Source organism: Cygnus atratus, chromosome 16, assembly GCF_013377495.2.
Source record: "Cygnus atratus isolate AKBS03 ecotype Queensland, Australia chromosome 16, CAtr_DNAZoo_HiC_assembly, whole genome shotgun sequence".
Taxonomy (NCBI): domain Eukaryota; kingdom Metazoa; phylum Chordata; class Aves; order Anseriformes; family Anatidae; genus Cygnus; species Cygnus atratus.
The window spans coordinates 10,788,855-10,813,621 of NC_066377.1; the positions used below are offsets into that span (position 1 = coordinate 10,788,855).

The following is a 24,767-nucleotide window of genomic DNA, read 5'->3' on the forward strand; positions in this document are numbered from 1 at the left end:
TCCCCAGAGAAAATGGTGGTCATTTTGAACATGATTCATCAAATATCAGAAACTGAAAGGTTTCTACCAAGTTTTAATCTTTGTACGTGTGTTAATACACAGCACAGTTTTGCTGGGAAGTCACTTGCTATTTGAAAACTTGACAGCACTGCAAGGCAAAAATCAAAGTTTTATAGTTGGTTTCTTAAAAGCATTTTGAATTTCAAGTGAGCTATAACAAATGTTGGATGTATCTTTAAGTGAATAAAGCCAGGATCAGTGCCTCTTGTAACATTATTGTTGTATTCTTTTTTGTTTGTTTGTTTTTCCTTTAGCAAATAGCCTTCTATTTGGAAGTAAAACTTTTTGGACAAGTGTTAGATGCCTTCTTTCAGTGAAATGCTGTTGGGCATGCTGAAATAACTAAAGAACAATGATTCTGTTTTTACATGTGTGCTTTCCTGGGTCAAATACCTTTATTGTCCTTTTTAAAAAACTAATGTCTCTTTAAAAAATACAGTATGGCCTTGAGCTGGTACTGTGTATTAGTATGTTAAATACGAAATTTGACTTAATTGTATTTGGATCAGAAAGATTATGTTAATGAAGAAGTAAATCACTGTTCAGAGCTGTCATGGGAGGTTTCCTGGTGTCCTGGTGAGTACATATGCTTTATAGGTGTATTTTGAATGTCTTCATGAAAACCTAAAGGCATTGGTTTTGGTGACTAATATTTGACTGAAATATCTCGAGGTGTGGACTTCAATTTACTCATGGAGGAACTTCACTGGCACATGAAAAGTCTTCTGTGTCGAAGAGCAGTTTTTAGATTTAAAACACCAATAATAAAAGGAAAAAAAACTTTTCCCAGTGTATGTTCAAAACCAAATATAGTCCACTGTATGCGTTGTATGCATATTGCTGCTTGCCAGACTGCTGTGTTTGAAGTGTAGTCACATGTTCAGAGGCAAAAAAAAAAACCTAAGGTTATGTGCTCCTGCTGATTATAAGTAAGCAGCTTAGGAATGGATTTTGTAACAGAGTAAGGTGGTAGCTTTGCCTTGGGACTGCATGGAGTATTTGGCTGCACACAGTTGTTGCTCCATGATTTCTACTTTATGAGTTAAAATTTGCCTGTATGGAGCTGATGAAGATGTGGGAACCAGATTTGTATTTGGCACTGACAGACTGTGGAGCAGAATAAAATCCCTGTTTTAATGGGTTGGGAAAGAGCTGGGGAGCTAACAAAGACCACACTGGTACAGCTGGCTTGCTCCTCTCCACATCTGCTGTGTTGTGAGTATTTAAAGACGTAAGAAGAATCTAAGGTATTGCAGGTCTCTTCATGGAAAACATCCTCCAGCCCAAACCAAGAAAAAATTGTCTATGCTATTAATCACTTTTCTGCTGAATACCCAACAGAAATGCGTGGATACCTCTGGCCTCAGTCCCTTCCATTTTCCATGGTGAATCTGTGGGCTCAGAGATTTTCATAAACTATCATGAGATTTTCAGAAACTAGCAACATCTTCAGAAACAGATGTTGGAAGGAGAAGAGTTTCTGTAACAGCGAACAAAATTAACCATAGTATCTGGATTTATACAGCCGTGACCTCTAGTTTTCATGTCAGGTTACAGGCAAGAGAAAATCTGTATTTTTTTCAAACTCCTTTCTTTTTGAGGTCTTTCTGAATTCTCTACCAACACAAATACATTTTAAACCCCTGTTTTTTTTCTTCCCCCCAGCCTTGCTTGCTGCTTTGAGTAATTATTCCAAAGCTTTCCTGTATTTCTTTCTTCCCTGTGGAACTGTATTGCTTGGGATGGAGCACAGCTGTGTGCCTTGATGCCTGAATATGCATATGCCCTAAATTGTCCAATATAACTGCTGTGTTAGGGGGTCATGGCTGGATCTTGGCATTTCTAATGTGGTCTTATGATCCTCTTCTGGTAATAATCACTTCTTTAAAGGAGGAGAAGAAAAATAAATTTTATTAGTTTTATTACTTCCATTACAGGGAGAAAAGGTAGACGTGATCTGTTTTGAAAACAAGGCACAAAAGGCACGTTTAAAAAAAAAAATAGTCTGGTTCTTTTTAGTTTTGTGTACTGAACTGTCTTTATGATCCTCAGAGCCTGTTGCAAGCCTTACACTGTTTTCTCTTCAGCACTGAAATAGCTTTTTTTTTTTTTTTGGGGGGGGATAGGGAACAGTTTGGGGAAACATGGGTTCATCGGGGATGAAATTTAAATCATTTTCCTTCTCTGCATTGTCCCCACGCTTCCTGACACCTTGAACAATGGATTCCTCTCCTGTGAGTCCCAGCCATCAGGGGCATGGAAATCTATTCTTTTTTCCTACTAAAGAAGCTGTGCAAAGATCTCTTGGGTTCTCTTGAAGTGGTTGCGTAGATTTGAGGCTGTGGTCCCCATTGAGGGGTTTCCCTGTTATGGAGAGGATAATGGGCTGGTCTTCAAAGCATGTGATCTCTTGTTTTTTTGCTTGCTGAGCCCATCGAGCTATAAATGATTCACCCTTATGGTGCCAGGCCAGATCCACCTGAGCCACCTCAATCTTAGCAGCTTGATCCACCTGCTGGTTGTTTTGGTGTGCTTCAGCGGCCTGACAGGTACGTGAGCATCTACCTGATGTCCTTTCACAACCAGGTTCTCTACCTGGGCAGGAGTATCATGCCACGGTGGGGCAGCCCAGATAGATGGCTTTGCCTCTGTGCTGCCACTTCCTCTGTTTCCATTGCTGGAACAACCCCTGCAGGGCATTTGCTGCCATCCAGGAGTCAGTACAGAAACAGAGCACTGGCCCCTTTTGTTCAGCAATATCTAAAGCCAGCTGGATGGCCTTTGCTTCTGCACAGTGGCTCCATTCACCTTCTCCTCCACCAGTGTCTGCAACTTGCTGTGTAGGACTCTGTACAGCAGCCTTCCACCTCTGGGGCTTTCCCACAGTAAGAAAGGACCCATCAGCAAACAGGGCATATTGATTCATTTTCTGGGTGTTAATTACTCAATGTGATATTGCTGCCGCTGCACAGTTGTGGTAGTGATTGGCACCTGCTGTTCTTCGACCCTCGGCAACCCCACAAGAGAAAGGTTCTTCGAGAGACCGGGACAGGCAGATAGCTGTTTGATGTCCTCAGTCTCCAAGGTAGCTATGCTAAAAGACCTCCGTTACCCTCTGGGGTCCTTGAACTTCCCTCTCCTGATGTAGTTTATGCTGAGCACGGAGCCTCTGGGCCAGTCCCAAGGGGTGCTCGTGCCATTTGTTCCCAGTTAGACTCGCTTTGGCCTCCAATAGTTAACTGGGGATCCCCCTGTCACTCCAGAAATACAGATGGGTTCTTCCCCTTTACAGCTTGGTGGCATTAGGGTACGCTGTGCGCTGCTGTCCACCAGAGCCTTACGCTCCTGTGGTCTGAGGGGCCAGGCACATCCGAGATGGATCCACACAGCCAACAAACCTGCTCGTCCCCTTCCTCCGCTGGTCTGGAGGCAGGGCCTCTTTGCTCCTCGTCATAGTATTCGTTACTCACTTCTTGTAAATGTGAATCCTTCCCCTTCTTAGCAGGAGTTTCCTTCCTTACTACGCTGACTTTTGCTTCCACTGTTTCTTCTCGTGCACAGGGGGGCTGGCACCAGTCCGGGTTGGCGCTCTGCTTCAGCCTCAGGATCCGTCACCAGAAGTGGGTCACATCCAGAGGCAAGCTCCTCTTCGTGAGGGTGCTTACAGGCATCTGTTACTGTATGATAGGTGTGGGTCAGACCCCAGCACAGTGCAGCAAGCTGAAGCCGTCTGGCATTGCCAGGATCAAGGCATGACTTTTTTTTTGTTGTTGTTCATTCTATCAGTTTTTTAGGATTCCACCCTTGATCAGGAGTGAAGTCCAAAACTATTGGAGGTGACAACAGTGATGGATGCCTGCCTGTATCTTTCCACACACCTTGCCACCCAGATCCATCCTGCCTTGGGGCAGACCTCTGGGTGGTATTCTTAAATATTTGTTTGATCTTAGACAAAACCAGGAACACATCCAGGATACACAGCAGTAGGATCGTGCTGGTTGGAACATCCAAAATTCTTGAGAGCTGTGGTAATGAGCCTGGGGGAGAGGAGGATGATGAAGAAGGGAGGGAAGGTGAAGGAGCAGGGGAAAGTGTCCTCCCTTGTCTTTCCCACAGATGAGCTCTCTGAGGAGAAAAGGTACAGGGTGTAATTGTTAACAGCTCCCAAGAGATGGTTCCTGAAGTACAGAGATGACAACAATGCTGAGTACAAATACCAGATTAGGCTCACAACCGGTGCTTTGATCATATTATAAACCAGTGTCACACAGCACAGCAAAGTGATAAAACTAAAAGCAACCCTAAACCAGACCCCGAAGATGATAAAAGCAAAACAGGGAGCATACGCAGCAAGTAAGGGGTCACGTAACACAACTCTCAGAACTCGTCCAACAATGAGAGCAAAAAAAGCAGCATCACAGCAACTATTAAACAAATACAGTCGGCAAGTTTGTTCTCTCTTAACATGCTCTGGTCAGATCTATCATTAACCCAAACCTTCGTGCTCCATCTTGGGTTGCCAAAAGGACTTCTGTGGTTTAACCGGACAGGCAGCTCAGCACCACCCAGCCCTTTGCTCATACCCCCCACCTCCAGTGGGATGGGGAGGGAATCAGAAAAAAGGTAAAACTCACGGGTTGAGATAAGGACAGTTTAAAAGGACAGAAAAGGAAGGGAAATTATAATAGAACATACAAAACAAGTGATGCAGAATGCAGTTGTGCTCACTGCTTGCTGTCTGGTGCCCAGCCAGCAGTACCTGAGCAGCAACATCCTCCCCCCAGTTTTATTGTTCCCCAGGGCGCCCTGTGGCACGGGGTGTCCCTTGGACCACTTGGGCCAGCTGTCCTGGCTGTGCCCCCCCAGCCTGCTCGCTGGCAAGGCAGCAGCACGAGGAGCTGAGAAGTCCTTGGCTCTGGGCAAGCACTGCTCTGCAGCAACTACAACAGCCATGTGTTATCAGCGTTGTTTTTTAACTCCATCCAAAACCTGGCACCATACCAGCCACTGTGATGCATAAGTATGAGAAAATATGATTAACCTTAAAACATAAAAAGAACAAACGGTGAGGGTTGGGCAAGTGGGCAAATGCTGTGAAAAAAACTGAATGCAAAGGGAAAAGTGTTGATTTGTGTGTGCAGAGGTGCTGGTTCTGGGTTAGGATTCCTGCTGGCTTGGAATACTGTTGTTTGAGAGCACAGCTGTTAAAAAGGTGATTGCGTGTATCAGATTTACCTTTCTACTTTGTGAGAGCACATTCAACAGGCTCTTTGTGCTAGTCCCCAGTATGTGTATAGCAGTTAGCCAGAGCAGATCTTCTCCAAACATCACCCCCAGACCATCAGTTGGGTTGCTAAACTACAAATTCAGAAAGTTCCTGGCTATTGTCTGGGAGAAAGTCAGGGAGCCTTGTCGCTCACTTGACAATGCTATTTGGGAGGGGAAATAGTGGAGATGTCTTAGACTAGAAAATGAGCTCCTAGCAAAAATTCTATTGTGGGAAAAGGTCTCTGTGATTGTAGAAAGAAAGCAACATGCAGACTATTTTCAACTTATCTATTTTTATCTAATTGAAAAAGTTCCCTGCTACCAGAACAGCTGAAACAATGGCAACAAAACAAGATGTTCTGTTTATTACAGGGAGGTGAGGCAGCAATTTTGAGAGACAGAAATAGCCTTAAAAGCAGGACAGATCAAGTGTGACTCTCATAGGTGAGTGCTGTTCTTCGGCCTGGCTGGTTCTGCGTTGGCTCCAGCAGCTGCAGTACCTGGCTCCCACAGACAAGTGCTGGTTTTGCACGCTCTGCTGCTGGGAAATGCTTTTCCTGCTGGGGGGATAATTCAGACCTATTAAGGCATGAGATGAAAGCCGTGAGGAGCAGTTGCAAAAGCAGTACCTGATCTCTGTGTCTTCATTTAAAATTATTGCAGTGGAGGATTGTGATCTAATGTCATGGGAAGCGTATGTTGTTCCATACATTAACAGCAAAGTGCTGCTTGTGTGCTGCCTGATGCTGCCCCACCACACACCCCTGGTATCTCCTCTGGCTTCCTTCTTCCAGTGCAGTGTCTGGGTGAGATAACCAGCCCCAGTGAGGATGGGTGGGTGAGTGTTGTTATGCCCTGCTGAACACTCCTCAAATGCATTATTAAGTGTTTTTTTTTTTTGTAGATGAGAACAATTCCCAGTGGATCGTTGCTTTGATTCATATAAGACCAGATTTCTCAAAAGCTGTTTGTAGCACAGCTCCATCTGCAGCTGGGATCTGTTTTTCAAAAAAAAAAAAAAACCAGCCAATATATCAAGCGGCTTTGAAAGCTGGGTCTGGAGTAAATTAGAGAAGCCAAACATTTTTGGTCCTTGTTTTTGCTATTAAGTTTCTGAAGCGTTTGGCTTCTAGTGTTGTTTTTGTGGTGTTAGCATTGTTCACCTCCCTCGTGCCTTGGGTCGCTCCCCCAGCGGTGTTCTTATGAGCACAGCACTGCTGTGGTCCCCACGCTCCTGCCGCCCATGCTACCCTGGCCAGGGCTGAGCCTTCCCAGTGCTACAGGGATAGAAGAGAACCTGGGGAAACTACGTAACGTGCAGGAATGTAAGTGTTACAGACAGCAGTAGGGCTGGAGCAAGGATGCGTTGCTCCATCATTGGCTTGTTTTGGGGAGAGAAGAGCAAGAACAAGACAAAACACCAGCTGTGCAGCCTCAGGCATTGTCGGTGTCCCTCTGCTTTCTTCCTGGGAGGAGAAATGGTGCTCAGCCTGAATTTCCCGTGGACACACAGCAGGGCCACCAGGCCTCCTCCCCTTGTTGCCTTCTTGGGTCACGCTCTGCATGGGGCAGGCAGCGCCCGCTGGCTCCACGCCGATTCATTCCCTCCCTGCATGGGACAAGCGTAGGTGTGAAACAAATACCAGCTGTGTCTGGTAAGGTTTAAATCCAGGATCCTTCATGAAAGGTTGAAAGCAAACAGTTACAAGTACAACTGATATGTATTACATTTTTGCTTCAGCATAACCCCTGGATACCTTTCATTTTGTTATGCTTCTTGTTCCTGGGACGTCTTGCGTGCCTGAGCCACAAGCACTCGAGTATGTCACAAACGTCCTCTGGGTTACTCCTTGGGCAGTGAGCTGAGGTGTCCCAGAGCTGGGCACCGGTGCCGTCGCTTTTATTAATACCTCCTGCTTTTTTTTTGTGGTTTTACTTTAAATCCACCATCCCACATTGCCGTTAACACGTCTTTGTTGCTCTTTTTAATCTCTTGAGTGCCTCTTGAAGTTTAGGCTTTTGAATGCAAATACATGTCCCAGGTGGCTGTGTTGGCCATGAGAGCTGAGTACTAACAGTGATTTCTGATTCCTCACTCACACCCAATCAGCCAGAGCCATGCAAATTATTTTAGAAGAGCTTTTAGGCACAGAAATAGTTCTTTATGGTCTATTTAAGGTTATTCTTGTTTTTTCCTTATTCCTCCTGACAGCTGCCTGCTTCCTGCCCAACCCAAACTCCTCTCTTCACATAAAGCTCTCAATGTGTTTATTCAAATATTACAGTAGATGCTGATATGCAAACAAGCTCCTAATTTCTTGTGCTACCAGCCCATGAATGCACTCTCATCCTCTGTGCCACAGCATTAATATCCAGCTTTGGTGGCACTTGGATGTCACTGCTTTTGTCTCTGGGGATGCAGGGCTGGCTGTGCTGGCTGCGTGCTGGATCCAGGGTTGGGGCTGGACCTGCCAGTGGGGATGAGCCTCCTGTGCTACTGGGCTCCTGCCTTGCAATGGGGCAGGGTGCTGCGCTCGGATCCCTGGGACCCATGCCCACACTGGTCTTTAAGCAGTTGAAATGGGTGTGGATCACACCTCGCAGCACCCAAAGGGGTTTTATTAAAGGAGATGTGCAGATGAAAGGTCCCAAAGCCTCCCAGGTCTCAGTCGTGGTGCTAAGGGAGGAAATTGCCTGCTGTGGCCTCAAGGAGCTGCTTATGTTGTTTTTGGGTGAATTGGAGCAGCTGTGAGCTCATGTGTATGTGCCTGAAGCTGACATCATGTAGGTTTGAAGAACCCTCTCTAATCCATCAAAGAAAATAATCCACCTGCTAGGAAGCAAATCTGGATGATGAATAGGTGCTGAATTTGTGGGGTTTCTCACTAAAGATGGGAATTCCTGAATCCTGATTTTTCCCCCATTCTCCCACCCCAGCCAGCCAAGCTCCCTACATCACATGGACCATTATTTTAAAGGCTTGCAGTGATTTTAAAATGTGCCATGCAGACAGGAGGGATGATGCTCCACATGGCTGGAGCCCACATTTTCCTGCCCACTGATGAGCGTTGATCTCCACAATGTGCTGAGAGCCCCAGGCTGCTCCTTCTGATGCCTGAAGGACTGCAGTGGCCCCAAAAACATTGGGATCGCCTCAAAGGAGGCTTCAGCATGAGGGATTGTGCCAGTGAGGGAGTACCACGAAATGTGGAGCAACACCAAGAAGAGACTTCAAAGGGGTTGATGTTCAAGCTGTTTCATTGTTATTCTGGTCCCTGGGCTCTTCCAGGCAGATCCTGAAGACCAGCAGGCATTTCTAGGTGTGCACCTCCCTGTTTTCACATTTTTCTAACTGTGTTCAGGACTCTCATCAACGTTCCGCTTTGCTCCCCAGCATCTGCTTGAGGGCTGCCTCTGGACCTTTCCCATGGCCAAGCAGCATGTCTGGCCTTGTGCTGGATTTCAGCCTGGCCTTGTGCTGGATTTTGGCTCCTCCAGTGCCCCTTTCCCCGTGCTGAGCACTCCGTGGTGCTGCGCTGGCAGCGATGCTCTCTGTGGCACTGGTGAATCCCCCCCTGTGGTCACTGGCTTGGGGAAATGCATTCATTCATGGCTCACAAGGCTGTTGGAGCCTGCTCTGAACCTGCTGTGGCTCACCTTGGTTTTCTCCAAGCCCTGTCCGCCGAACGGTGAGACCCTCGCTTGTGCAGGTCTCACTTGGAGCCTCTCTGTGGGGCTGGGAGCGCAGCGCAGCCCTGTGCCGGCCTGCAGGAGGACGTGATGCCCCTTGGGAATGCAGCAGTGCCCTGTCCCGCTGGGGACAAGGGGCAGAGGCACCAAGCCTCATGTGAGCCGCACTACAAGGGTGGCCGTGAGGGACCCTGCAAGGAGAGGAACCCGTTGGTGCTGACACCGGACTGGGTCTCATGCATGTGCTTTGTGTGTCCTGTGTTGATCAGCCCCATGTGTGGCACCTGGATGGAGTCTGGGGGGGACATGCATGTTATCACAAATGCGCCTGCCCCAGTCCTCACAAATTCTCACAAGTACTCCTGTGATGTTGCATCTGATCCATGGTTTGGGTTGTGCTGTCCTGGAGGAGAATGAACAGTCCCCACTGGGAGCTGTTGGGGTTCTTGAGCACATCTCCAAATGTCTACACAGCTTTATTAAGAGAGAGGAAAAATATAGAATTAAATCTCCTGCAGATAATGGGAAGGCAATGCAGGAGGGATGTGATAACTTTCACAGAGGCAGCAATTAGCATTTTTGAACTCCCTAAAGAATTGTTCCCATTACACTGGCAGTAACCTAAATATTTCCAAAGCTCTGAATGGACTTTAACCATGTGATGCCCATTAAACTTAATGGGATTTATTAAAGTCTGTGGGTTTTTTTTTTTTTTTCATCTCCTGACTGAAACTGAATGCAAGATTGCAGGTATTTTGGCCTGACAGATTGTCTTCCCATATCCAGAAACTCATAAAAGGAAGATTTGGGACTAGACTAACACTGCTCTAATGTCTACTTCTACAAAAAAGCAGAGCACCAAAAACCCTTGCACATCTGCTCTTTTCATCCAGAGCAGCACTTTTAAGTCCATGTTTAAATCTCCGTTGTTCCATGTTTCCCTTGCAGAGATGCAGGCATGGTGACAGGGGATTGAAGTGTTTGGGTTTGTTTCCAGCACAGGCAATGTTGCTGCCACCATCAAAAGCAGCCATGATGACAAGAGGAGCAGAAATTACGAGAAGGCAAGTGAGGGCCATGGAACTGGGGAGTGAGCTCTGGCCTTCGCGGGTGGTGGGGAGACACTTGAACAAAGCAGTTTCTTCCAGTTCGTCCGATGGAAACTGGATGTATGCTCAGCTGAGTTGCTCGGCCTACAGCGGTGGCTTCTCTTCAGGACGTGCAGATGTTGAATGAACTGCTGCCCTGGGGGAAAAGCCGGGGAGAACGGGCTCGCCCAGCCCTTGTTTTGGCACATCCCAGCAGGGCCGGGACGATTTACAGGGAGCGACTGCACGGGGACATCATGGAAAAGATGTTCCCAGTGAGGCTGGGTGGGACCCCTTTACATCCATTCAAGAGCTAACGAGACCTGACAGATTATTTTGCATTGTGGATAGCAGGCCTGGGGGGGAACCATGAGTCCTTCTGTTCACCAGGACGGGCCCAGCAATGGGGCCTCTGCTCTTCCCTGCAGCCCGCTCCCTGCCACCACAGAGAGTCTGGGAGGAGGCTTGGAGATTTGGATGCTGTTCTGTGCTCTGCGCCCCCAGCACCCCACCGCACACCTCTGGGTGCCTTCAGGCATGGGAAGTGGGGTGGGAGGGCTGGGGGGCAGAGCTGGGCTGTGGGAGGAGGGCTGGGGCCCTGGCTAGCCAGCTGCTTCACTCAATGCCCCTTGTGCAAGGGAAAGGCAGTCCTGCAGGCAGAGCTGAAGCTCAGACAGGGAAAGAAGGCTTGCTTGTCTGAAACAGGAAAAAAAGCGTGTATGCGTATGACAGAGAAGACAGCAAAAGCAAATTAGACTTCTTTCTTTTATTATACAGGATCATATGTACAAGGTCACCTTTCTCCCAGACAGCAGCATCACAGTCAGTTCATAGCAAAAACCGCAGCTCATCTCTCAAAGCCTAGAAAACAGCTCTACGACGGCTCAGTACAACACAATGGATAAATTGTACAGGAACCAGAAAAAGGTAGGGGAAAGCACGGTTATCCCTTAATTCCTTCATGACTTATTCGAAACTAAGAAATGCAAATAAAACATTGTGCTTCAAGAGCCATGCTTGCTCCAGGATGGTCCTCTGGGCAGGGAAGCGTTGCCCCCACGACCTGTTTTCCCCTCCACCCTTCAAAGAGAGATGCTGTACAGGAAGTCTGGCTTTGAGTGCTGGAGCAGAAAGCAGGAGTCCCCTTTCAGAGCACCCTGTACAATCAGGGGGCCACATGGTTTGTGGGAGAGTTTGGCTAAGGAGAAGGTGCGGGCACTGTTCTGGACTCAAAGCGCCAATGTGTATGTGTGTGTGTGTGTGTTTTGGTAGGGGTGTTTTGGGCAGACACAGGGGAGATGGGCAGGACACAATTGCTCTGAATAAAGTGCTGTGTGAGTCTCAGTCCCATATACCTCTGAACTCAGAAAAATTGCGTAAGCCCGCAGAAGAGGAAGGAACAAGACGAGAAAGGCCGAGAGACCTCTTGGGTGTTGCGGTGTGAAAAGGCTGTCGCAGCCTTGTGCTCGCAGGACGTGGCATGGTCAGAAGCAGGCTGAATTTGGGCAGCAGAGGGGGGTGCATGCACACCCACAGGCGCTGTGCTCGGGGCAGTCACCGGGATCACTGCGCCCAGGCGTGCTGCAGCCCTGCCAGACTGGTGACAGACCTCGCTGCCAGGAGCAGGAGCCAGCACGCTGCCTCCTGGCCCCCCGGCAGGCGTGGAGACCCAGGGGAGCTGGGGCAGGGGGTGCGAACACCCAGGGGAAGGGGTTAGCTCCTCTGGCTGGGGAAGCAGGTGGGTCAGAGCCCTTCCAGGGAGTGGCGGGTCCAAAAGGGTCTTATCTGCCTGTTTGACGCAAGCTTGCATCTTCTCGTTCCTCAGGGACTTGCTCAGCCTTCCCATGGTGGTTTTCCAGTGGAGAACAAGGAGGCCAAACTGCTGAAGACAATGCAGGCTTTGTTCCTCCTGCCTGGGATCGCTTGCTGTCCCGCAGGCTCCTCTCACCTTCCCCTCTTGGAGCAGCACAGCACATGCACAGGCACCGGCTCCTCTCCACCTGGAAGTGATTGGGTACCCGCGGTGGCACGTGGGACAAGAGCCACAACAGGAGGTGGCCACTCCAGGAGCAGAGCTCAACCCACACCCTCTTCCTCAACATGACCTCGAGCGTGAGAACACAAATTGTCCAAACTGAGACAGTACTTTCCCCAGTTAGCAAATGCTCTGTCTCTCACCTAGCATGAGAAAAAGTCCTTATGGGGTTGGGCTTAGTTCTCCCTCCGCTCCTAGAAAAAGCCCTGTAGCATCTCTGACTCGTGGGGTGACACAACCGCTCTCTCATTACCCAGTCAGTGGTGGGTATGGATTGCACAGGGTTTGGCTGCTGCCCGGGCTGGCTGCAGAGCTCTGAATCCATTGCAGAGGGTCATGGGGATTCACTGGGATGATGAGTTTTAGTCGCCTTTGCTTTACAGATGGATGGAAGATGTTGGGTCATGTTTCTCCTTTCGAATGCCAGGTAGAGATGACAGCAGCACTTCAATTTAGCTTGTCTTGCTCAGTGTGCCAGGACAGGGTTTAGTCTCGTGCTTTCCTCACACCATTGCTCACTGCTGTTCTGAATGGGCTGCAAGGAGAGACAAGAGGCAGTGATGAAAAAAAAGGTACATCATTTTCCTTGAACCTCAGAGAGGTAGTGTGTGACGTAGGAAAGGGAGTGAGGGGCTGATCAGTGACCCGGCTGAGCAGCCAGGCTCAGTGCTAGAAAGCACAGAGGATCAGTGCGAAAGAGCATCTTCTGAAGCAGCAAAAGATCCCAACATCTTGCATGGGATGAAAACTTTTGCTCAGGATCAGTCTCTAAAAAACAGTGTGTGAGCTGTACCTGGTTACTGTAGTCTGGCATCCTCCACATCTGTGTAATGGCTGTTCTCCTGCAGGGAGAAGGGAAACAGAAACAGGAAATCACCACGTGCCCCCACTGCCCTGCCCGAGACACCGTGCTGTGTCACAAGCAGGGACCAGCCCGGTCCATCACGGGCAGGACAGCTTGCACACTGCGGCAGGGTCAGACTGCTCCATGGTGGAGGAGCTGCAGAACACGCCAATGTGGAGACTGTGGGAAGCGATTGGAAAAGACAATTCCAGGCAAAACCAGAAATTTCCTCTGATCCTTATGCTAGCAAGCCTCTGCAGAACAGACCTGGGATGTGTGATTTCTCCTTTGATGTTGACGTCTGGCTGAACCTCAAAGGGACCGGGATGAAGTCGAGCCCACCTTCCCTTGGTGGTGTAAAGTCAGGTGTCTGATCTGTGCTGCTACAGAGCCAGCACCTCCACTGGGCAGGCTGCATGTCCCCAGGGAAGGTCTTAAGCCTGGGGCTTGAGTGCTAAATGGTAAGCACTCATCATTGCTAGGTGAACGCTTAGACTGGATCCCTAGTTTTCACATGGCTGGGTTAAATGAGAAGCCCCATACTTAGCAAGTAGCCACAGCATCTGCATAAAGTAGGCCTTATTATGTGTGTTTTCACAGCTCTTCCTTGTTTTAGCACTGTGAGAAGTTTACTTGGGACCTGGGAAGGACCCACACTGGGAGCACAGTTCCTGTGGTTACTGGAACTGCCCAGGATGCTCAGGGGGAGTTGGTCTGCAGTGGCAAATCATGCACAGCGCAGTGATTCTGCTGGTGAACAGAGAAACCGGTTCCAGTTTGCAGCACAGCTCATCATCCAGAATAATACTCATAATATTCACCACTCCCAAGGTCACAGTGACAGCACACCATGCTGAACTGCTCCCCATACAAGAGTGGGTTTGAAAATAAGGCACATGAAAGTTGCCCTCCTGGAGCCATTCTGCAATACATATCATTAAAATAAGGTGTTCAGCAGTAATATTTAATTTCCTACACAGGTGCCATTTTATGATGAACAGATGGAAATGGAGCCAGATGTTTGCAGGTAATACCAGATGATCCAGAAGGAAAGGCGAGGGAGACCAGTCCCAACCCAGTTAGCAGCAGGGCACTGGGGAAGGGAAATAGGTGTGTGCTACTGGGGAGCTCAGCAGGGTCTTTGCAGAGATCCTGCATGGGCAAAAGCCTGAGGACTGCAAGGCATGCAGAAGGGACAGCTGGAAACTGCTCACAGGAGCTGGGGATGGAGACTCTCAAGATGGGCAAGTGTGGAGGCTTGTGACTTCTGGCAGCAGAACAAAGGCTCCTCTGTCTGCAGAGCTGCAATTACAAAGCAGGTATAGTGCCCTGGGAACAGGCTCGTCAGGAAAACCAGGTGAGGTGGTGTTTGCTCTGGGCAAAGGAAGGGCTCAGGTGCATGGGGACGTGCATTGGAACGGGTATGAGTCAGCTGAGAGCACGTGGTTGAAGGGCAGGGGGCAGAACAACGTGGGCGACATCATGGCAGGCATCTACTACAGACCACCTTATAGGAAACCTGCTGTGGATGTCTGGGGGAAGCCTCCTGGTTGGAGGCCTTTGTACTCCTGTGGGACTTCACACAACCTGGTATCTTCTGGAAAGTCAGCTGGGGGCAAGCAAGCCGGGAGACTTCTGGAAACACCAAGAAAGGTTTCTTGACACAGCTGATTGACAAGCTGACTAGGGTCAATGAGATGTGCTTCTTGACCTTCTTACCAATGAACAAGGAAGAGCTGGACAATGATGTGATGGTGGAAAGAGTATCCTGAGAGAAGTGACCGAGAGAAATAGCAGAATCAAATCCTTGGACTTAAGAGAACAGATCTGGGGATGTTTAGAGATCTGCTTGGCAGAATCCCACAGGAGACTGCTCTGGAAGCCCACAGAGCCCAGGGCAGCGGGGCCACCTTCCAGCACACCTTGGAGCACAGGAACAGCCCATTCTGCTGTGCAGAGAGTGGGGCAGCCATGGCAGGAGGATGAGCAGCAAACTCCAAAACGAGCTTTTTCCTACACAAAAAGCAGAACCCAGAAGGTGAAAGCAGGGCTGGGCCACCAAGGAGGAAGATAAAGTCAAAATTCCAGTGTGCAGTGGTGGTGTTAGGAAAGCCAAAGGTAGGCAGAAGTTGGAACTAGTGAGGGATACGAAGGGCAAGAGAAAGAGCTTCCGTAGGTACACCAGCAGGAAAAGGAAGGATAACAAAAACGTAAGCACACTGCTCAGTGGGGCAGGGGACACAGAGACCTGTTGACCAAGCAGATGGAAAAGGCCAAGGTACTCAAGGCTTATTTTTCCCCCCAGTTTTCCCTGGTCAGGTCTGTCTCCTGGCCTCCCAGACCCCCTGAGCCTAGTGGTAGAGTCTGTGGGAATGCAATAGGAATGATGCTGTGGAGCGGGACACATAGGGGATGGCTGGCAAGAAAGCAGCTTTGCAAAAAAAGAAAAGACTTCAGATGCTGGCAAACAAGTTGGGCAGGAGTCAGCAGAATGTCCCTGCGACAAAGAGACCCTACCAAAGAGACCCTACCACATCCTGGGGTGCATCAGCTGGCAGGATGAGGGAAGAGACCTCCACAGGGCCCTTCCAACCTAAATTATTTTACAAGTCTGTAAACTTTGGGCACAGCAGCAGCTTCAGAGCTCCTTTGCTGCCCAGCCTCTCTGGAAAGGGCACAAACTTGTTTTGGGAGAGGCCCCCTTCCTCCTCCTTGCTCGGGGCTGGAGTGTAGGTTTTGGACGTCATTTCCCCAGCCCATGCTGGAGCCTTCACCAAGGCCAAGCAGAGATTTGTGCACAAAACCAGGCAGCCAACTTTACCCTGGAAGTAGGGCTGAAAAGAAGCATCTGTCCAGCTCTCATCGCCTTCAGTGGATATCATGTGCCTGATTTCCTTGGGCTCTACAAAGCCGCTCACCCAGCTGGGACTACCACCACGGTAAAGCATCTGTACATACTTGACCTCAGTGTTACTGATGAGGCTTGGTTGGTCCTGCCTTGCTAGGTCTTTCCTAACGCCCTGCAGAGTAAGGATAGATATTTTTAGGGACCGTTGTGGGTACAGTGTCCATGGACAGCAGAAAGTGAAGGTTATGCTGATGTCTGTAAGCCCAAGAGACGTGGGAGGAAGGAGCCACTCCCTAGGCAACTGAATGACTTCAAAGCTACTCACTGCTCTAAGGTCAGGAGCAAGATTTAAAGGACAGCTTCTGTGGTTTGCCTTGCAGTGTTTAAGAAAACACCCCGGCAGATGAGCTCCATCGATTAACCTGCCCCATGCTGAGCACATCTGAACCTGATGATGGCAGTAAAATATTTCCAAACTCAATGTCACTTTAAAACCAGAGAATTACAGAAAATCAGAAGTGGTAGGGACCTGAAATAGTGATTTTCATCTATCCCTAATGAGGATCAGCTCTTCTTGGAGGAGGAGATGGAGAGGGACTACTTACAAGGACATATAGTGATAGGACAAGGTGGGAGGGCATGGGGAACTGGATGGTCGTTAAGACCCCTTCCAGACCAAGCCATTCTGTGATGCTTAAATCACACCCAGTGGATGTCTGTCCATTCTGTCTTCTCATCCCACTAATGGCAAGGTCCATGTTTTCTGTTGACAGTCTGTGAGCTGCTTTATCATCATTAGCATCAGTAAGCTTTCCCCTAATTTCTACCATCTGTTTCCCTTGACGTAATTTAAACCTGGCCTTCCTTATCTTAATTGACACAGAGATGGGGGCTGGCTTTTGCCTTTCTTCTTTACAGTGGTCTGTTATTTCTCCCCTTAACCAACTCTTTTCAGATTTAGCAGGGGTCATGGACTTCAGCTGTGAGGTCCCAGAAACTGAAACACTTGAAATATGCCCTTCAGATCCTGCATCCATCATAACTATGGTGGGGTGAAGTGGAAGACTGCAATCAGCTGGCAAGAGTTTTGAGATCTTTGGCCATAGGCAGAGTGCTGCAGGTGTGAAGTGCTGTGGGGTCAGCCCAGCGGTGATGGGGTGAGGATGGAGCAAGGGATGGTGAGCTCCATCCTCACTTCTGCTGCCACCAGTGCTGTGGCATCTGGAAGCAGCCCATAAAACCTGCTCACTGGGTTCTTCAGTCCCTGTTCAGGGCAGAACAAAAGGCAATGGGGCTGACATGGATACAATCAGGCTAGCCACGCTCAGAGAAAAGTGCTGCCCTTGCCACGGATGTACAGCTTCATGCACTGCGGCTTGCTGAGATTTGTGCTACTACACTTGTGCAATTTGGTGCCCATCCAGACAAAAGGCCCTTGCAAATGCCCGTTGTTAGGAAAGTGTGGTTAATACAACATGGCCTGTCTTTGGCATATGTTTCAATTCATTCGAGATCCACTTCCTCTGGAGCAAAGCAACTTATTTTAACCATTAATTAAATGTTGTGAAATCAAGGATAAATACAGTCTGAATTTCAGGAGCCAACTGTGTTTCTCCACCATTTGCTAGGTCAAAGCTTTTGCAAGCAGCTTAACAGTTAGGAAGAACAAGCTGTGAACAATCATGGGATTAAATACAACAATTTCCTTTTAGGAAGGAAAAACTATTTTCCTGGGGGTTTAATACATTACAGTAAAACTGTGGTCCATTACTGAACTCCCCTGGCTGGAGGAACATAGCACCCAACTGCTCTTACCAGTTCATCTTCACACTCATCTCGTGCGAGCCCCTCTTCCTCTCCCTCATCCCCGTTCAGCGGCTCCTCCGTATTGACCTCTGCCTCTGACGCTGTGTCTTCCTGCGAGACTTCACTTTTGCTGCCATCTGCCTTCTTCCGTACCTCTGTGAGAGCAAGAGCCAAGTGAGCAGGATCAGGGGCTGGGGGAGGCAGTGGCTGCAGCCTGATCAGACTCACCCAGAGGCCCCAGAATTGAGTCGGTATGTAAATAATGGATCTAGGGTTTATTTCACAGTGCGAAGCTTTGCTGCTTTTGAAGGAGCTGCTAGAAAGAAAACCAGGAGTGCGCAGAGCAGGCCAACTGGAGTGTGTGTGGGAGGCAGAAGTGACCCAAACAAGAAAGCAAATTAAAAAAATAAAAACTGTACTACAAAAGAAAAAAAAATCTCACAATTTTAAACTCAATTCCATAATTTGGGGAATTTTGGCATGTGATTTTGGCAGCCCATATAACTGTCAGCAAAGACGTTTTCCGAATCTTGACCATTTTTTTCGCAGTGATGCTTCAACACTACCTAGTATTTCTGTGATGTTTTCTCCTGAGAGAAACAGATTGGTGTGTTCACTGAAGTCCATTGCTTCAGCTTTGAATTTCGATGACAAGAGAAGAATGAAGTACCCTTAGAAAGCAGCACCCTCCCTCTCCAAGACACAACTGAGAGCTTGGAGCCGAGAACTTACCATTGAGCAGAATTGTAAACTCCTCAGGGCAGGGACTTTTATTTTCATGTTTGTTAACAAAGTTCCCTTATCTGGGCTGGGGCTACAGAAACCTCCTGTACTGTGTCTGAGCCCCCCCCCAACCTGGATCGTGGGGGAGATGCTTCAGTGCTGGTGCCCAGAGGATGTTACAAGTTGTGATGGGTCTGAAGACCAGCTCTGGTGGGGTCTTTGCCTCAGGCCAGCCCTCAGGGACCTGTACACACCCAACTGACCTGTGGACAGTTTCTGTTCCTCAGCAATCTGCTCCAGCCGGCCCAGCAGAGCATCGATGTTGGACTTGATCTGCGTCAGCTCGGTTTTGATCGTTTGCAGCTCGCTGCACTTCACTTGGAAGGAAAGAAGGACAGAGAGGTGTCAGCTGGCATGGGCTTTGCTGAAAGGGGGGCAGAAACTTTGCTGAGACCAGCAATGAGCTCTCCTGCACCACAGCCCCTCGACAGCTCGTCACTCCCATTCTCCCATTACAGCACCGGTGGTGACCGTACGCTTATTGAAGGATGATCCCTTGTACCTTCCCCTGCCCCATTTGCAGCCCACAGGCTTCTGAAAAGCCCTCACTGGGCTTTTGCTGCAGATGTTTTGGGGTTTTTAAGGTTTTTCCCTGGGAGCACCCAGCCCTGCAGGTACCTGGCTGGAGGCTGGGGACAGTGCTGGGTGGCACGGCCAGTCCTCGGGCTGCACGCACATACTCACGCTTCAGCTTGGCCGAGCTGTTGGCAATGGCAGCTGATCGGGAGAAGAGCTTGACGGGGAGCGTTGCCTTGACGCGCCGGACAAGGGGGATAGTGACCCGCGGCCGCTTCACCGGGACCACCCTGGGCACTGGAGACACTCGGCCCCGGTACTCGAAGAGCCTGCGGGGGGGATGCAGAGGGTGAAGCAGGAGCTGAAGCACCCCCAGCCCAGGCCCTGCAAAGCCCGAATGTCGGATGCCACTGCTACGGCCTGTGCCCACCCCGCCTAGTGCCCCACGGCTGGAGCTGTGGCCTCTCTGCACCGCCTGCCCCACAGAAAAACCCCTTTGGCTGCCGCCTCCCCAGCTCACCTGTCGTAGAAGTCGTCTCTGTAATAGTCATAATCGAAGTCGTAGCCGCTGCAGAAACAGAGTCAGGATGGCACATGTCAATTAACGCTGATAACGCACCACCACATCCACCCCACCTCCATGGTCCTGACTGGCTACGGGGCCGGTCTGAGCCTGGAGAAAGATCTGGGGGCTGAACACACTGGAGGTGTGATGTTGGCATGAACCTGGCTATCTGGAGGAGAAACAAGAAGTGCAGATGGATTAAAAGCTACAAACTGGGGCTGGGGACAAATGTCCACCAACTCCCTGAGGGATGTCCGAAGTGATGGCTGAGTCTGGGGAGCTCCTGGGGGCCAGCTCTCCATCTCCAGGCCACCTTGTGGAGAACTTCAAAGAATGGCTGATGGATTGCGCTGGTAATTGTGGAGGCCAGTAATTGTGGAAGCCAGTAATGCACTGTAATACATTGGTTTAACTTGTTCTCAGGGCATTGCTGATATCCTTCCATTTTGTGTGGTGGGACTGCACCCGTGCCAGGAGGACGTAGCTTTACCTGCTCTACCGGGGTGAGATTTTTCCATACCGTATGTAATTGTTGAGGGAGAAGTCAGGAAGAAGGGGGTATTTATTAATTTAACATTTTTGCTATCAAGGATGTTTAAATCTCCCTCCTCCCAGCAAGACCCTGCCCACCTCCTGTTTTCTTAGGCTTGAGCTGCATTTTAACCCAAGGTCAGACCAATACATTTTTCACCTCTGACACTCCCTGGAGGCCCAGTAATGTGTTTTCTCTCTTGCTGCATCTGATTTTTTTTTCACAAGGCAAGAGAAAACAGGTGATTGCAGAGGGCAATCACAGCTTTTCAGAGTGCTCTTGTGCTGGCTGATGCCCCAGCATGCTTGCAGCAGAGGCATGCTGGGGAAGAGCAATGCTGCTGAACAGAGCAGGTACCCCCAGCTGGGCACAGCGTCTGGTTCCCTCGTGTGCTGCTGCCCAAATTGCTGCTGCTTTGAGGAAGTTATGATGACGTTCCCTCTGCTCTGCTCCGAACAAAGAGAATGGCTATCACAGCCCCTGAAAGCAAAAGCTCTGTCCTGTGTCATGAAACCATTTAGTGGCTTATAAATAAACAACACTAATGGGAAGAAGAACACAGTGATGGGAAGAGGGAAAGATGAGCACTCAAGATGTAGCCTGGGGGGTAAAGTTGGTGCCCTGCATCTTAGGCAAGAAGTGACAAAAAGGATGGCTGGCTGGCAGGAAGTGTGGCTCATGTTGACCCAGGATGTCTGTCCTGCCTACACTGGCACTGGGCTTCCCACCCAATATTTTGGTTTCAGCAACCCGGCTGGTTTCCAGCATGGGACTTTCCCTGTTCCTTGGATGCCCCTGAGTTCCCTGGTCACCTGAAGCCACGTGCAGGGACAGCCTGTGCCTCTGGGGACCCGAAGCACACCTCTGGCTGGCTGAGGACAGCTGGGCTCCCTTGGGGCCAAGGAGACTTGGTGCATGTTACAGATGAGGCAGCATTTGCACCTACTGCCTCTTTTGGCAGCTGGAAGTGGTTTTGTGCTGAACCTTGTCTCCGAGCAGATGCTGACCCACTGACCGTCCATGGCCAGCTCTGCGCCTGGGCTGGGGTGCTGGGTGCGAGTTCCTGCTGCTGAGCACTGTGGGACAGGGAAGGTGTGACTACAGAGCTGTTATCTCCAAAAACCTTCCAAATTCAATTTCATCACCAAAAAAGAAAAAAAAAAAGCCATTTTGCTGAAAGCCTCAGCATAGATGAATTTCAGTGTATTTTCAGCCTCGGCACCCTCCCCTTCTGACCTGACTTGTGGACATGGTACCTGCTGGCCTCAAAGAGCAGAAACAGCTGTCCCAGCAGCCTTCCACCCAAATGCTGTGTGATCTGCATTTATTCCCTGGTATGCTTTCCTCAGCTGAAAGGGAAAGGCAATTCCTACCACGCCAACTCTTGCTGGAATCTAACCAGCATGTTCATATGGACAGAGGAAATGTATTTTCATGTGGCATTTCAAGACTGATAACTTGATTTTCATTCGGCCCCAGGATGAAACTTGGAAATATAGAAAATGCTATAGCACAGCAGCTCCCCTCAGAACTTCAATCTATTTTAATCACCAAGTATGTTTGACTCCAATTCTGTTTGAATCCAATAAACACAGAATCAAATCAAAATAGGATGTCATTTGAAAGGAAAACTGAACAAGGGTGCTTCTACAATGTCAGGCTCTCACTCTTCTTTTTCTTTCTTTAGGTGCAACTAGAATGAAATTGATACAATTCTGTAATATTTGTCAAACCTGACGGGCTCTGGTGAAATGTTCTGGTTAGCTCTAACAATGCCACCAATGTTCTCTGTATCCACAGGCAGCAGAAGACAGTGGTAACCACTCCGTAAAGCTCACAGACTCTGAGTGGGAAGCAGCAGGACCACCTCTCGCTGGGAAGCTCACTTGAGACCATGAGGCAGCTTTAGATCATTTCCTGATGAGCGACACAAAGTTTAGGTGGAATTTGGCACAACTCTGAAACACCCTCATTGCTGTCATGCTTCTGGGACTCAGCCCGAGCCAGCTTTTCCTCCAGGCCCCATCAGTTGGGGTGTGGACACCATGGGCTCAGCACATGGCCGGCAACTCCTGGACTTCTGACTTCCCCAAAACCAGAGGGATTCATCTCGCTGAGCTTCAGACGCTGGGAAGGTAATCACATAAATCCAAGCCAGAGAGTAAGAGGTAGTTCCAGGTCATGGCTTATCCCAGCCAGAGGCAGACATCTGCCATGATGCCAGGTGAACTGCACTGAAGAAAGACTTTATTACCCAGCAAGCACAAAGGGAGCCCAGGCAACCAGACCGCATGAAAGCCTCTACAGCGTAGAAGGCTGAACATATGTGAGATGAGTCCGCCTTAGACTCAGGCAGCGTGGGATGGCAAAAACTCTGACCCCAGCCTCTTTCAACACCTGCAAAGCATGACACAGCCCTCAAAGAAGGCAGCGGGCTTAAGTCAGGGATTTTTCTGAAGTCTGTGACTGTGGGACGCTGCTATAACATGAGTCAGGTCACAGCTTAACAGACAAAGCCAGTTCTGCAGGAGGCTGTGGAAGGAGGGAGGCAGTGGCTGGGTGCCTTTACCAGCATCCTTGGAAGTCAGGTGCAGAGCAAAAGTCAGGTCTTACAACAGGAATACAGAAGAATATGAGTAAAAAGTGAGTGCCTAGCTTCGGTGGTTTACCTGGAACCTGTGTGCTGATAATTTCACGGCACGTAAGATACACCTTCCTGAAACGGATGGATCATTATTCAGTGAGCTGGCAGGGCCTCCTTTGTGTACAGGAATAATTTCTGCCATTTTTCAGTCAGCTGGTGACATCGTGCCCTTTACAACTAGAGCAGGGACAATCAGAGAGAGAGGCAGCAGAAGCCTATAAGGCCATGTCAAGTAGCATGATGCTTCCAGCTCATGATGCATTTCTTCTGCATTGTTTTCCTATAGCAATTAAACAACATTTATAAATGAATCACAAAGGTTCAAAATCCACACATTCCTAATTGAAGGGCAATTGTTTTTAGGTGCTGCATTTACATTACATTTGTAGTGCCATTTCTGAGCATGTACCTGAACAGTAAATGTAAAGCTGAGTGGCTGTGCTTTTAATTACCTAGCTGACAGCCCTGCACTGATAATCACAATTGACATGTGCTCAGCTCAGATCCTCCTATTAACGATTGCACAGTCTTAATTATTGCAGTAGTAGAAACAATATCTGCTGAAACGCTACTTGGAATATCTAGCCATAATTAAATAGTGAGCTTTTAAAATCCTGCACATTTGGTGTGAGATTCTTTTCTCCTGCAACTAGCTGAAGTAGCAGGAAGCTGGGAGAGAAATGCTGGAAGGGAACACGGCAATTCCAAGATGCTGGGTCTGCAGAGGCGCTGGGACAGCATGCACCAGTCCTCTTCACCAGTGCTGGACCCGACGGTGCGATTGCTCACCTCCTGCTCTGCTCTGGGGTTGCTTCTCAGCCCTATGCGTGGATTTGGCACCAGGGCTTGCAGGGCTGTCACTGATCCGAGCACCACAGCTGAGACATGGGAGGAGTGGGTCAGTTGGTTGCACGTGGTTCGACACCAGCTTTTTGACTGCAGTGGGTACAGCAAAGGACGCAGATGCCAGCTGGGCTGCGAGGTCATTGTTCACTTGCATCCACGGGCTGTGAAGGTGTCTGCGGAGGTTTGTGTCCACCGAGCTGCTTGGCACTTGGTGCCCCTTTCAAGACTTGCTTAGGTTGTCCCAAAGCTGGCTGTCCTTCGGCTACAGAGCAACATGGGCACCAACACCACTGGGACGGGCAGGGACCCATGGAGAACCGCAGCACTGCCCACCCCAGCGCGCCGCAGCTGGTCCCAGTGCAGAGCCATCTTCTCTGCACAGCCCCCAGCAAGGAGCAGCCAAAACACAGCATGGCGGGGGCACTGGCACCGACCTGGCTGAGGCCCAGAATGCCCCAGGAAACCCTGCCTGGATGTGTGCTAGGCAGGTGAAAAATGTCCTGCCAGAAGGCAAACGGTTTTGAGGCACAGCACGTGAATACCTGGGGGACATGGTCAAAAGACAAGCTCGTTTTGCAGCCAGCCTCGCTAACTCGTTTGCAGCATTTCCAGGTACGTACGCATTGAGCAGCGGTGGCCGGGGCACAGGTCGGGGTCATGGAGGGGACTTTCTGTGTGCAAGGAGATGCTTGGGCAAAGGCACAGGCTGAGGGAGTGTGGCCCTGAAGGGATCTAGGCAGAGCAGTGACGGCAGCAAGGCTTTACACTGACTGAAGGTCTAGGTTTTGTAGAGACATCTTAGAAAACTCATGATGGTGTGAACCTGGGGTATGTTTTACCTGCTAGAGGTAGATGGGAGGCTACATCCCAAGGGACTTCCATTAAACACCCAAATATTATCCTGGGGCTGATGGATCAAATAATACTGCCACCATTTTTTGCTTCCTCTGTGTCCAAAATGAGATAACCCTTGCCTTGCCTTCTGTAGTACTTGATTCTCTCACGCAGAGTTAGAGTTAGGCAAAATAAAATGCAACCATTGAAAAACTAATCTTAGGTGTTTAACACAGCACTTCTATAAATGATAGCGCTGTGATTTTTGATGTCTAACATTTAGAAAAAATTATGACCGTTAGGAGAAGCTATAACCACAGCTCACTGCAAACCTGGATTCCTGGCTTTCCATGAGATGTCATAAGTTTTGCTAGTCCAGATGGCAAAGTTTAAATCTGTCACCAATCT

At 49.2% G+C, this 24,767-nt stretch overlaps 1 protein-coding gene across 4 annotated transcripts in view; it reads right to left on the reverse strand.

The window, feature by feature from the left end:
• Positions 1–10,854: 10,854 nt before the first annotated feature.
• RALY (RALY heterogeneous nuclear ribonucleoprotein) overlaps positions 10,855–24,767 on the reverse strand; it is a 120,564-nt gene continuing 106,651 nt past the window's right edge. For 2 of the 4 annotated variants that reach the window (XM_050714096.1, XM_050714097.1), the window contains exons 5-10: positions 19,459–19,506; positions 19,107–19,267; positions 18,626–18,739; positions 17,649–17,794; positions 12,935–12,983; positions 10,860–12,676 (exon numbers count right to left, since the gene is read on the reverse strand). In XM_050714096.1, the coding sequence (XP_050570053.1) occupies positions 12,939–12,983; positions 17,649–17,794; positions 18,626–18,739; positions 19,107–19,267; positions 19,459–19,506 (514 nt within the window). In that variant the 3' untranslated portion in view covers positions 10,860–12,676; positions 12,935–12,938. Of the gene's footprint in view, positions 12,677–12,934; positions 12,984–17,418; positions 17,795–18,625; positions 18,740–19,106; positions 19,268–19,458; positions 19,507–24,767 lie in introns of those variants that run through there. The other 2 variants (XM_035548595.2, XM_035548594.2) reach the window with 2 other exon arrangements.